This window comes from Phasianus colchicus, chromosome 9, assembly GCF_987193195.1.
Source record: "Phasianus colchicus chromosome 9, bPhaCol1.hap1.1, whole genome shotgun sequence".
Lineage (NCBI taxonomy): Eukaryota > Metazoa > Chordata > Aves > Galliformes > Phasianidae > Phasianus > Phasianus colchicus.
The window spans coordinates 2981205-2995513 of NC_143444.1; the positions used below are offsets into that span (position 1 = coordinate 2981205).

At 52.8% G+C, this 14309-nt stretch overlaps 1 protein-coding gene across 1 annotated transcript; it reads left to right on the top strand.

Annotated features, from left to right (window-relative positions):
• Window positions 1-491: 491 nt before the first annotated feature.
• Window positions 492-14014, top strand: LOC149916738 (uncharacterized). The gene is made up of 5 exons (XM_090145760.1): window positions 492-870; window positions 2956-4133; window positions 9732-11588; window positions 11847-11916; window positions 13839-14014. The coding sequence occupies exons 1-5, from the start codon at window positions 492-494 to the stop codon at window positions 14012-14014; spliced, it is 3660 nt and encodes a 1219-aa protein (XP_090001886.1).
• The last annotated feature ends 295 nt before the right edge of the window (window positions 14015-14309 follow it).

Below are 14309 nucleotides of genomic sequence, written 5' to 3' on the forward strand. Positions count from 1 at the left end.
ACGGGGCAATGGATCCGTGTGTCGCTGGTGCCAGCAAGTGCAGAGAGCGAGGGCGTGCAAGCCATCCCAGGGAGGGCCTGCCCAGCGCAGACGGCCACGAAGCAGCACGGAGGCCGGCAGCACTGCGTGCCCCGCCGTATCCAGGCCCACCGTCCCAGGGAGAGCCTGCAGCGGCCCCTGCCTGCAGCGCTCCGTGCCCCACACGCTGCCGCGACGTGCCGCCAGTGGCCCGCCGTCGTCAGGACGACGCCGAGCCCCGGGCAGCCGGCTGCCCAGGCGGGCGCGGAGGGCTGCCGCAGTGCGCTGCGGAGCCCGCCGGGGCTCTGTGACGCGGGCCGGCGTCGCGCCCCAAGGCCATTGTGACGCGGGGCCGCCGCGAGGGGCCGGAGTCCCCCGGAGAGAGTGCCGCTCACTCTCGGGAGAGCGGCTCCGCGAGGAGGACGCGGCTCCCCCGGGTGCGTGCGACCGAGCGTCTGCGCGAGGACGCGGCGATGAGCGAGGAGCGGGAGAAGAAGGACGACCGCCAGCCCGACGCGGGGCTGCCACGCGTGCGCGACCGCCGACAGGTGCGGGCCGGGGAGGGAGGCGCTCGGGCTCGGCCGGGCCGCCGGCGGCCGTCGAAGTCGCCGCCGCGGGGGACGCCGGCCGCGCCTTCGCCGCCTCCATCCCGGTTCTCCTTCTCCCCGCAGGTGGTGCCGCCGGGCGGCCGGAGCCCGGGCTCGTCCCTCCGCGGCGTCCGTCTGCCGCCGCTGCCCGGCCCGGAGAGCGCGCGGGCCTCCGGGAGCCGCCGCGCACAGGTAGGGAGCCCGAGGGAGGCGGGGCCGGACGTCTTCCCGCGCCGCGTGGGGACCGCCCTGTGCCGGTGCGGCTGTGGGGAGCGGGGCGGCAGCCGCCCGCGGGCTGAGCGCTGCCCTCGGTGCTGCGTGCGGCGCGAGCGGCGAGGACCGCGCTCACTCGGCCTTTCTCCTCGGCTTCTCTTGCAGGCGGGCGGGCGGCAGTTCCTGGAGTCGGCGACCGGCGGCGGTGCCAGTGGCCAAAGCAGACAGCCTCAGCCACCCTTGCTGCCTCGCTTAAGGCGGGCGGGGCTGCCGGCAGCAGCACCCAGGCGTGCAGCAGCAGCTTCTGGGGTCTGCAAGCTGCCTGCTCTGCCAGCGGCAGCCTCTTCCACACCATCTCCAAGTGGCAGAGCACGTGCCGTGGGCATCAGGGGCAGCAGACTCCCAGTCCTTGCCCCGAGACCTCCGGGAACCTTGCATGTCCAGGACGGGACAGCAGGGGCTGAGAGCCGGGGTGCAGCCCTGGAAGTCTCAGCTGTTCTCGGGCGTCGCAGTGCCAGACCCAGACAGAACTACGTGGTGTCCCTGAGCTGTGCTGCAGCCGCAAGCCCAAGAGCCGGAGTGCAGCTGGCAGTACCAGGGCGCCAAGCACCTACCAGCAGCCTGAGAACACCAGCAGGAACGGCCCAGGGACTGACCACCAAGGCTGGGAAAGTCCACGCAGCTTGGAGAGATGCTCAGGAGGGCAGCACAGACACTCGTGCTGCCACTACACCATCTTCCAGAGCAGCTCAGAAGGGCCCAGAAGGGCAGGCAGGCGGCAAAGAGCAAGACAAGGAGCCCCTGCCTGCATTAGTGCCTGAAGATGCAGGCAACCTAGATTCTCCCAAGGCTGCACACTCTCCAGAGGAGGCCAATAATGCAGTGCTGTTCCCAAGAGTGTGTGAGGGGGGAGAAAGAGACGTAACTGCCACCACCATGCCTGAAGCCTTCAAACAAGCTCTGGGAGCAGCACTGAGACTGCAAGATCCCAGAGGGGTCAACCAGGTGGCCTACAGATGTTCTCCAGTACACCCAGCAATCTGGAGAATTCGGGATGAGGCAAGGAGGGAGCAGATGTTGTCCAGCTGGAACATCTCCTGGCCAAATCTGAGCATGCTCAGGCTGCTAAGACCCCAAGCAGCACATGCCAGTGCCAGTGCTACCAACAGTGCCCAGGGTATGCTGGACACCTGCACCACAACAGTGATGGTGGAGGGCCTCTTTCCTGCACCAGGGGAGCTCCCCTCCTGGGATGCTGGAGTGCGGGATGAACCGCATGATTTAGAAGAGATTGTTGAGACAGGAACTGCAAGACAGTCATCTGGTGACCTGCAGAATGCATGTCTTGCCCTGTCTGATGAGGCAGAGACAGTGTGTTCAGCTTCTCTTCTGGGCGCTGGTCTTGGGCCTGCAGGACAGCTTGAGCCATTGCCTGCATCAGTGCCTGAAAATGCAGAAAACGAGACCACGCACTGTCCAGAGGAGGTCAATGCAGCACCACTCCTGTCAGCATGCAAGGGAGGAGAAGAAGAAATAGCTATGCCTGTGCTGGAATTGTCCAAAGAACCTCTGGGAGAAACACCAAAACTGCAAGATGCCAGAGAGATCTACGGGGAGACCTATGGATATTCTCCAATTTTCCCAGCAATTCATAGAATTCAGAATGAGGCGAGGAAGGAGCAGATGTTGTCCACCTGGAACATCTCCTGGCCAAGCAACGAGAGCATGCTCAGGCTGCTGAGACCCCAAGCAGCACATGACAGTGCCAGTGCTACCGACACTGTTGAGAGTATGCTGGAGACCTGCACCACAACATCGATGGTGGAGGGCCCCATTCCTGCACCAGGAGAGTTCATATCCGGGGATGCTGGCGTGCAGGATGAACAGCATGATTCGGAAGAGGCTGCTGAGACAGAATCTGCAGGACAGTCATCTGGTGACCTGCAGAGTGCATGTCTTGCCCAGTCGGATGAGGCACACACAGTGTGTTCACCATCTCTTCTGGATGCTGATCCAGGGCCTGTAGAACACCTTGAGCCTCTGCCTGCATCAGTGCTGGAAGATGCAGAAAGCTCAGATTCTTCCGAGGCTGCACGCTCTGTAGAGAATGCTGATGCAGCATCTCTCCGCTTGTCAGTGTCCGAGGGAGAAGAAGAAGCTATGCCTGTGCTGGAATTGTCCAAACAAGCTAAGGGGGAACCATCAAGACTGCAAGATCCCAGAGAGCTCTACAGGGAGACTTATGGATATTCTCCAATTTTCCCAGCAATTCGTAGAATTCAGGATGAGGCAAGGAAGGAGCAGATGTTGTCCACCTGGAACATCTCCTGCCCATGCAATGAGAGCATCCTCAGGCTGCTAAGACCCCAAGCAGCACATGACAGTGCCAGTGCTACTGACACTGTTCAGAGTATGCTGGACACCTGCACCACAACATCGATGGTGGAGGGCCCCATTCCTGTGGCAGGGGACCTCCTATCCTGGGATGCGGGAATGTGGGATGTACACCATGATTCGGAAGAGGTTGTTGAGACAGGAACTGCAGGACAGTCATCTGGTGACCTGCAGAATGCATGTCTTGCCCAGTCTGATGAGGCAGAAATATCACGTTCAGCTTCGCTTCTGGATGTAGGTGCTGGGCTTAGAGGACACCTTGAGCCATTGCCTATATCTGTGCCTGAAGATGTGGAAGACTCGGACTGTTTCACAGCAGCGCACTCTCCGGAGGTGGCCAGCGAAGCACCCTTCTTCCTGTCATTGAGTGAGGGAGAAGAAGGAGAAGAACCAGCTATGGCCATGCCTGAGTCCTCCAGTCAATCTCTAGGAGAACCATCAATTCTGCAAGATCTCGGAGAGATGTACTGGAAGGTCTATGGATGTCCTCCAATTCACCCAGCAATCCGGAGAATCCGTGACGAGGCAAGAAGGGAGCAGATGTTGTCTACTGGGAACAAGTCTGAGCCATACAGTGTGGGCATGCCCAGGCTTCTCGTGCTCCAAGCAGCAGATGATGGTGCCAATGCTGCCGACACTGCTTGGGGCATGCTGGACATCTGCGCCACTACATCGAGGGCAGATGGCCACTTTCCTGCCTCTTGTGATTCCCAAAGCTGGGGTATTGGAATTAAGTATGCAGAGGAAGCGATCATTGACGATGCTGCCAGTGATGCCAGCACCGCTCACAGCATGCTGGATGCCAGGGACACTGCAGTGATGGCTGAGAGCATGCCCACGCCCTCCTGTTTTTGCCCTGATACCATGGTGGGTGTGGAAGAAGAATGGGAGGACAACCGTGAGGAAGAAGCTGCTGAGGCAGTCAGTGTGCCACCAAGCATTTCTCATTCCTCAGCTGGTAAGATGAAGACAGCAGCAGCTCGCCGCCGGATGCCAGCTGTCATCAGGAATGTGCTCCGGGCTCTGCGCAGGATTTGCACCTGCAGCTGCATCAGGGGACAGCAAGAGGAGAAGCACGAGGCTGCAAACACCAGGCAGCACCCCAGAGATGCCTAATTCCATCTTGTCAGTGTCAAATTATGATTCCATCCTGTCAACGTAGAATTCTGATTCCATCTTGTCAACATAGAATTCTGATTCCATCATGTCTACATAGAATTCTGATTCCATTTTGTCAATGTCGAATTCTGATTCCATCCTGTCAACGTAGAATTCTGATTCCATCTTGTCAATGCAGAATTCTGATTCCATCCTGTCAACATAGAATTCTGATTAAATGCCATCTTTATTCTATCCTGCCTGAGTGCTGTCTGATCTGTCACTCATGCATGGTTGGTCTCTGAGTGCGACTACTGGGCTCAGAGCACGGGGCAATGGATCCATGTGTCGGTGGTGGCAGCAAGTGCAGAAAGTGAAAAGAGACAACTGTACATTTGGCAATGACCATACCTTTAACAATAGCCAATAACATTAAATCAGTAAGTAAAACAAATAGAGCTATTTGTGTCAGCTGCTTTCCCCACCCAGGAACTCTCAGTGTAAGCCAAGATCCAGATGGGAATTCTTCAGTAGAGGTTGTGGTGTTTATGAACACCCATACAATATTACACTTCAGTGAATTCATCAAAAGCGTATCTAGTCCAATTTGACAATATGTGGACTTGCCATGTAATGTTTTCTAAGATGATTTAGTATCACGAGAACTCTCCACTTGAACATTTCCAAAGCAATTCAAATGCTGAGAGATATAAATCTTAGTTTGGCAAGTTCAAGTATTGCTACAGTCTACAGAATTTTTCACAGGATAGTGTGTGCAGGATAGTCCACAGTATAAACCATCAAGAGGAGTAATCCCAAAAACATACACGTCTCTTATCAAAACTTAGACACTTTCCAACAACCATGTTTTGGATGGAACTCCTGGACTGGTGTGACACTGAAAAGCATCAGTGCAAAAGGCTTTACGATAGATTTCTTTTGTGCCCACATCTAACAGATATTAGATGGGTCTCTTGATTCATTTCCCAGTTTGTTAGGAATTTGGAAACACTGTGGAGGAGTCACATGCAAATCATAATCAGTTTGAAAAAAAGGGGTGAAAGAAGGGGTCAAAAGAAATGGTATCACTGTGCAGGGAGTACCAGTAAGCCAGGATGACCTGTAAGAACTCTGAACCCAGTTGTGAAATTTAACAGATCCAAGGACTGATATCAATCACCACCCACACTCACAACAATGCAAAACACAATATGATTGCAACCAAAAAAATGTAATTAAGAGGTATACTCAGTATTCTAGCATGATCAAATCTTCAGTATTTCTGTCACAAAACACAAACGGTTAAAATCAGCCTTAAAATTAGCCTTTCTGTCAAGTGCCCACGGGGATCTTCTGTAAAATAAAACAAGAACCAACTTGCCCTTTTTGGGCTTTGTAAATATGGTTAAAAAATGAGGGAACAATTGAGGAAGTGTTGATTTCATATTACTTTTTTCGGGGTGTCTTTAGCCTTCCAAGGATATTTGGTAAGGGATTCTGTTAAGGTTAGGGAACTGGCCTCATGTTAGCTGAGTCAATCGCACAGGCTGGCCAGGGAGATAAGAGTGTTTCCCTGGCTTATCAGCCTCTGGATCATGACTCACAGGGGTAATTGGCAAGAGTGGTGAGGCCTTTAGACACAAGGTGTTAAATGGAGGATCTGGTTTCCCTTTGTGGTAAGCTTTCTAATGCATCCACCCTTCACTGCCCCCACCCCGGTCACTTGGGAGGGGCGAAGACATCAGTTTTTTATTGGATAGCTGCTCAGGTTTTGCTTTCCAGGTCTTGAGCTTTTGTTCTGGCCACCACTTAACTAATTTCTCTAACCTGACAGTGGGTAATCCATTCATCAGATCTCACGGGGCATCCTTTTGCCAGCCCAGTGTCCAGAGACAATTACCTTTATGATCAATATTCCGCCTATCTGTTTTTACTGACAATGAAACCCTTCCAGTCCCACTGAGCTTTGGGCTAGGTGGCCTGGGGGCAAGGCTGACCGCTGCAAGTCTTACTTCCCTTGGCTCAAATTTACTGGCGGAAGAAATCACTGACCCATATTTTCTTCCATAGTTGATTAACTCTTGGACAGCCTTCTTCCACGCCCATACGTCCCCTGACTGCAGATGGTTAGATGTTACAGTTCCTTCTAACGCTGCCCGGGTTCTCTCTCCCTGACACATAGCTTGTATCTTTCCTTGCAGTTGTATGCCTATGGGTTTCAATGACTCTGGAAGCCCCCTAATTAAAGCAGTCATTCTCTCAGGATCAACAGGCATCATCATAGGTGATTCGTGGTGTGGCTGCAGCTTTCTATCATACATCATTTGGAGACAAGCAGCCTTTTGAACGCTCTCTACTAACTGGTCGACTGTTCCAGTAATAGCAAGAGGGTATCCCTTTTCTAAAGGATTGAGACCACCTGCCCAATAGGCAGCCCTCTGTGTTAAGGACCAGGGAGCACCATTGTTGCCAGTAGTTAAAAATACTCCTGGTCCCCAGTAACCTCCCGCTTCCTTTTCCATTAGCTGTATCTGGTCTCCACCAGTGAGACTAACCCTCCATACATACTCATTTTCTGACTCCTTTGGAGAGCGGCTGAAATCTTTTTTCAATTTTGCTAGTTCAGTGGCTGAGAAGGGAATTCCTTTAACATTCATTTGAGGATCTAGATCCTCCCTGTTATTGAATGCATATTCGGTTTTTATCAAAGGGTGCATCTGGGCTGGAGAGGCCTCTAATTTGTCTAGCCTTGCCTTCATTTCTTTCAATCCTTCTAGAGGGTAGATTTTTTCTTGAGGCAAACTATGGGCGACAGTATCGCTATTTTCTTTATACCTTAACTGCTCCTTCAGAACCCCTAGTAAGGGAGCTGCGTCATGCTTTTCATTTTCTAATGAAACAGGCCACAAGGGTAATCCATACCGTATGACATGGTGAAAAAAACCTCAAAACTGACGGGTTTGACTGAGATGGGCAGCCACTGCTTTGGGAGAGACTGGCAGATGATAATTGCTTGTGAATCATTTGTTTTGTAAGTATATATACGTATGCATGTATTATTAGCACTACTGTAATTTCTCTCTTATTTTTCTGCCTTAGTAAACAGTTTTTATCTCAACCAAATCATTTTTTTTCTGATTCTCTCCCCCATCCCATCTTTTCAAATAAGTGAATTTCCAGATTTGGACTTAAAATTTGCTGTCATACAAGCACTAACATTTTTGTTGTATTATGTAGATGTATGAGCAAACAATTCTCAAAAAATTACTGCCATGTCTACTTTGCTGCCAAATTTATATCTTCATATAAATATTTACATTTTATAGACATTTCCATTATTCCACATATTATGCTATTATATATTTACATTTATATACAATTACTATTTACATTTTATAGAAGACAAAAATCCAGTGACACTATTTCCCACTTCCTATATAGTCCAGTGACAATATATTTCCTATTAATAGAAAAAATGCCAATATAGGCATCTGAAACTATTGCAGGTTTCAAATGAAATAAGTTTTTAAGTAATATATCTGAACAAATTTCCAGGAGAAAAAAAAAACCAGCCTTTTTTTCCAAAACACAAGAGAGTGTGCTGGCAGGATTTTAACTACCAGCCATGGTGGTCTCAATTTATACACTGAATAAGATTTTCACTCTAGTGCCATGGCTATTCAGGAGACGTGTGTATGCTTAACGGGGCTGGCTGGCTGCACTCCACCATGCTGCTCTTTCACTCTCCCTTCTTAAAGGAACAGGGATGAAAATACAATGAAGGAGAGCTTCAGTTGAGATAAGGACAGGGAGATCTCTCACCAAGGACCATCGTGTGCAAAACAGACTCAAGTTAGGGGACGAATGTAAGTTTCTGTCTGTTAATAGCAGACTAGAGCACTGAGGAACTAGAAGCAAACTAAAAACATTTTCCCATTCACTCATTCTCTTCCAAGTCGTCCCCTTAAGTGGAGCAGGGAACTGGGGCTATGGTCGGTCCCTAAAGCTCTGATGTTGCACCACACAGGGTCCCTCTCACGGCAGCCATCTTTTCTAAACCAATCCCTCACGGGCTTCTGACAGACTGCAGCTCTTCAAGCGCTACTCTAAAGTGGCTCCGTACCCCGGAGTCCATCCTGTAGAAACTGCCCCACGGGCAGCACTTCCCCAGAGCTTCAACACCACACTCTCCTCTTCAAGAGCAGCAGCTGGCCCAGCCCTCCTGCCCCACCGCGGCCCTTCTCCATGGCCGCAGCTCCGGCCCGGGGCTGCTCCTGTGGGCACAACATGGCTGCGGCCTCCTGCAGGCCGCGCCTACCATGGGCTGCTTCATGGCTGCAATGGAGATCTGCTCCGTGTGGTGCCCACGGTCTGTAGGGGCCGGCCTGTCATATGTCTCCTGCTTTCCTCTTCCCTTGAAACAGAGGGTGAGGTATCTAAATGGACTGTTCATACCCTTGTTTGTCTTCCTCAGCGATTGCCACTTCCTACAGCTTCTTCACGTGGTCCCTCTGCACTCTGACCACAGCACAACTCCCTGAGATGAGGCCACCCCAAATACCCTTCAAACAACATCTGGTCAACCACATCCTCTCTTGGGATGTGCTTCTGGGTTAAAATCTACTATGTGCTAAAGGCATACTGTTTCTCCAGCCCACGGTGGTCACAACACGTAGCACATCTTCATGCTGTGTAGCTTTCAGCAGAGTTGCTGTGTCCCTGTGGCCACGCTGCAAGCACTGCTGAAGGCTGCACACTGTCTTTCCTTGCTGCCCTCATTTGCCTGGTTGTCTGTCTCTTCACCAGCTGATTGCTGAATGAGGGTTTGAGACCCACTAGTACCATCTGTGGATAAAAGGTGTAGTCTCTTCCAGCCAGCCAGGAGCAAGCTATCACCCAGAGCAGCCACGAGGATTCTCCAAAGAAGCCTGGGAACAGCTACAACAATTGCTGTGGCTCTGTGTGTTGCTCCCAGTCTTAATAATCAGGCTTAATGATCTTCTTAAAATACAGTGTTTGCAGTGCCTCTGATATGAATCAATGTTTAAGAAGGGCAAAAAGGGCTGCTTACTGCAAAACAAATACTCGCACAGAAAGATTAGGCATTTGTTTAGCAAGCTTAATTAAAAAGCTCTACTTGGTGCCTCTTTGAGGATCTAAACTCCTTGATAAAGAAATAACCCGTTTTTCCAGTTATAGCTTCCTTTTCTTTGTAAGTGGTGAGTAGTTTCAAAGATCAAAAGGCCAAGTCTCATACGCCATCTTAATTTGAAAGATATTTTAACATTCTGATAAGCACAGTTTTGGAATGCTTCATTTTGTTTGCCTCACTAGTCAATGTGCAAACTTAGGGTAATTAAACAAAGTGATATTTCACAGTCAGTCTTTGCATTTAGACAGTGAATGTGTAAGTTTAAATAGGAAAATCTACATACTCTCGGGAGAGCGGCTCGGCGAGGAGGACGTGGCATTAGAGGCAGCAGACTCCCAGTACTTGCCCCGAGACCTCAGCACACACCGCAGATGTTGTCCAGTTGCAACACACGGTGGGCAAACTCTGTGAGCGTGCCCAGGCCCAGTGCTGCCAACACTGCTCAGGGAAACCTGGGCGTATGCTCCGCGACATCGAGGGCTGAGGCTCAGATTCCTGCCTCTGGTGGTTCCCGAACCAGGGATGCTGGAGTGCAGGTTGAGCTGCAAGAATTAGAAGAGACTGCTGAGAGGGAATCCGCAGGATGTTCACCTGGCAAACTGTGGAGCACATCTCTTGCCTCACCTGATGAGGCAGGCAGCATGCCTTCGGCTTCTCTTCTGGCTGCGGACCCTGGGCCTGGAGGACACCTTGAGGCTTTGGCTGTAACAGGTCCTGAAGATGGGGAACACTCAACTTCTTCCAAGGCTGAATACTTTCCAGAGGAGGCCAATGCAGCACCTTTTTTCTGGAGAGCATGCGAGGGAGAAGAAGAAGAAACGGCTACCACCATGCCTGAATTCTCCAACCAGTCTCTGGGAGAAGAACAGAGGTTGCAAGATCCCAGAGAGGTCTACGGGGAGGCATATGGATATCCTCCAGTTCACCCAGCAATCCAGAGAATCCGGGATGAGGCGAAGAAGGACCAGATGCTGCCACACTGGAACATCTCCTGGCCAAATAGCATGAGCGTGCCCCCGCTGCTAAGGCCCCAAGCAACAGAAGACAGTGCCAGTGCAGCTGACAGTGCTCAGGGCACGCTGAGCATCTGCAGTGTGACATCGAGGGCTGAGGGCCAGTTTTCTGCTTCTGATGATTCCTCAGCCAGAGGTGTTATAGTCCAGGACTCGCAGCTAGAGTTGGAAGAGGCTGCAGAGATAGAAACGGCAGGACAGTCATCTGGCACCCTGCAAGTTGCATCTCTTGCCCCATCTGATGAGGTACACGCTGTGTGTTCACCATCTCTTCTGGATGCTGAGCCAGGGCCTGCAGGGCACCTTGAGCCTTTACCTGTATCAGTGCTGGAAGATGCAGAAAGCTCAGATTCTTCCGAGGCTGCAAGCTCTGCAGAGGAGACTGATGCAGTATCGCTCCCCTTGCCAATGTCCAAGGGAGGAGAAAGAGAAGAATCAGCTATGGCCATGCCTGAATCCTCCGGACAAGGTCTGGGAGAAGCACGGAGACTGCCAGATCCCAGCGAGATCAACAGGGAGCCCTCTGGGTACTCTCCTATGATCCCAGCAATGCGGAGAATTCGTGAGGAGGACAGAAACGAGCAGATGTTGTCACACTGGAATATTTCCTGGCCAAGGAATGTGAGAAGCCCCAGGCAGCGAAGGCTCCAGGCAAGAGGTGACGCATTCAATAATGTTGGCGCTCGTCAGGGCATGCCAGGTATCTGGCCCACGACATCCCGGGCTGGTAACTGGTTTCTTGACTCTGGTGACTCCAGAAAGTGGACTGTTAGACTGCCAGTTATACTGGAAGAGTCCAGTGATGACAGCGACAGTGCTGCCAGCACTGCTGAGGGCACGCTGGATGCCAGAGACAATGCAGTGAGAGATGAGGGCATGCACCCGCCCTCCTGTCCTTGCCCTTCAACACTGGAGAATGTGGAGGAAGACTGGGGATGTGACTCTGAGGAAGATGCTGCATCAGAGGCAGTCAGCATCACATCCAGCACATCCGATGAGCCATCTGGTGAGGTGGAGGCCATTTCTTCAGCTTCATCTGTAGCTGCAGATCCCATGACTGAGGAGCATGTGTCAGCATGTGAGGGAGCAGAAGATGTGGGCCCTCAGCATGAGGTGAGCAAGGTCAGCACCAGGCATGAATTGGAGGCAGAGGCAGGAGTGGTGCCTGGAGTGTGCGCTGTGGGGAGATGCCTGGAGATGCTGTCTCCTTTCCAACCAGCTCCATGCATTAGGGTGGACAGCCCCTCTGTTATTCCTGCCTTGCCTTCAATCAAAGGGGCCTGGAAAGGGGATCCCTCCCCTGGACCCCTGGCACCCACACCATCACCAGCCAGTGGCATACAGGTGTGTGGTTTTGTTCTCTTCACACAGGTTTCTGCAGAGGCTGAAGAACGTGCACAGAGCTCCGTGTGCTTCAGAGATGCACCGGAGGATGGCCCAGGTACATCCCCAGACAGAAAACAATCCCAGGGAGGGACCTGTCAAGCTCAGATGGCCCACCAAGTGGCATGGAGGCTGACAGCGTTCCATGCGCTGCCATATCCAGGCCAGTCCTCCCAGGGAAATTCCATGGTGGTGGGTGGCACGGCCAGACACCTACCTAGAGGAGACCAGGAGTGTCCCAGCTGGATCAGGGCTCCTCAGGTGTCTCACTGCAAAGGCTTGGGTATTCCCTACATTGACATCATCATTCCCCCTTATGAGGATATCATCAGTATACAGATAAATCCGGACACCGTGGTCCAACGTGAGCTTCTCCAGCTTCTGTGCCTATGCTCCAAGCGCCAGAGTGGGCGAGTGTCTGTACCCCTGGGGTAATCAGGTGACTGTGCATTGCACTCCCTCCAAGTAAATGCAAAATTGATTGTCCTCCACCTTCTTCAAGGGGACCATAAAACAGCTGTCTTAGGCATCAATGGCAGCCAGAAAGGGATGAGCCTGTTCCTGTAGGGCAGTAATCAATTCTGAAACATTTGGGGCAGCTTTTGCTGAAGGGGCAGTCTTGGCCTCCAGATGCCTGTAGTCCACTGTAAGGAACGTGTCTGAGCCATACAGTGTGGGCACGCCCAGGCTTCTCGTGCTCCAAGCAGCAGATGACGGGGCCAGTGCTGCCGACACTGCTTGGGGCATGCTGGACCTCTGCAACATGACATCGAGGGTGGATGGCCACTTCCCTGCATCTTGTGCTTCCCAAAGCCAGGATATTAGAATTAAGTACACACAGTAAGAGACCATTGACAGTGCTGCCAGCGATGCCAGCACTGATCACGGCATGCTGGATATGGATACCAGGAACACTGCAGTGATGGCTGAGAGCACGCCCACACTCTCCTGTTTTTGCCCTGATACTGTGGAGGGTGTGGAAGAAGAATGGGAAGACAGCCATGAGGAAGAAGCTGCTGAGGCAGCCAGTGTGCCACCAAGCATTTCTGGTTCTTCATATGGTGAGATGAAGACCATGCCTTCAGCTTCCCCTGTGGCTGCAGGACCCAGACCTGAGGGACATTCATCTGCATGCAAAGGAGCAGAAAGTACAGTCAATTTCAAGCACAAGGTGAGGGAAGTCCATGTGGTCAGGACCAAGTGTGAAATGAAGGCAAAGACAGGAGCTGTACTGGAGTGTGCACTGTGGGGAGATGCCTGGTACTGTCTTCTTTCCATCCAGCTCCATGCAGAAAGATGGACATCCGGGGTTACCCCGGCTTACCTTCATGTGAGGGGCATGATTGACAAACCAGGAGAAGATAACCTGGAACTTGGAGTATTGCTGGCAAGGAACCTACAGGGCTGGTTTTGCTCTCCCCTCACAGGTTTCCGCAGAGGCCAGAGGAGGTGCACAGAACTCCAGTCGTATCAGAGAGACATCAGAAGATGTCCCAGATATGTCCCCAAATGGAGAGCCTGCTGAGCCTGATCAGCCCTGTGAGCAGCTCGGAGGCTGGCAGCACTCCATGCGCACCATTCTGCTGTGCCCAGGACAGCTTTCCCTCCCAGGGAAAAGCTGTGCTAGGGGAGCACGCAGGTCCTTGCCTGGTGCCCACCCTGCCCCTTGCCTATTGCTATCTGTCTCCCATAGCAACCGCTGCCAGACCACATGCTGCCAAGGTTTCTGCAGAGGACAGAGGACCTGCACAGAGCCCCAGGTGCTTCAGAGAGGCACCGGAGGATGGCCTAGGGACGTCCCCAGACAGAAAGCCATCCCAGGGAGGGCCTGCCCAGCTCAAATGTCCCACCAACTGGCACGGAGGCCAGCAGCGGTGTGCGCCCTGCCATATGCAGGCTCATTTTCCCAGGGAAAACCCATGTACAGAGCAGGCAGGGCCTCGCCTCTGCCCCTTGCCTACAGCTCTCTGTCCCCCTCAGGTTCCGCAGCCGCACCACACGCAGCGGCTCGCCGCCGGATGCCAGCTGTCATCAGGAATGTGCTCCCAGTTCTGCGCAGGGTTTGCACCTGCAGCTGCATCAGGGGACAGCGAGAGGAGAGGCACGAAGCTGCAAACACCAGGCAGCTCCTGGAGATGACAAACCCAGTCCTGTAGATGTAGAATTCTGATTCAGTGTTGTCTTTATTCTCTCCTGGCTGAGTGCTGGGCTCAGAGCACGGGGCAATGGATCCGTGTGTCGCTGGTGCCAGCAAGTGCAGAGAGCGAGGGCGTGCAAGCCATCCCAGGGAGGGCCTGCCCAGCGCAGACGGCCACGAAGCAGCACGGAGGCCGGCAGCACTGCGTGCCCCGCCGTATCCAGGCCCACCGTCCCAGGGAGAGCCTGCAGCGGCCCCTGCCTGCAGCGCTCCGTGCCCCACACGCTGCCGCGACGTGCCGCCAGTGGCCCGCC

Excerpts from the sequence above, each read along its gene's own strand:
- LOC149916738 (XM_090145760.1), top strand. The coding sequence starts at position 492 with ATGAGCGAGGAGCGGGAGAAGAAGGACGACCGCCAGCCCGACGCGGGG. Across the intron at positions 871-2,955 it reads CGCCCTGTGCCGGTGCGGCT|TGTCCGAGGGAGAAGAAGAA; the intron begins GTGGGGAGCGGG and ends TCCGCTTGTCAG. Across the intron at positions 4,134-9,731 it reads AGGAAGAAGCTGCTGAGGCA|GAAAATCTACATACTCTCGG; the intron begins GTCAGTGTGCCA and ends AAGTTTAAATAG.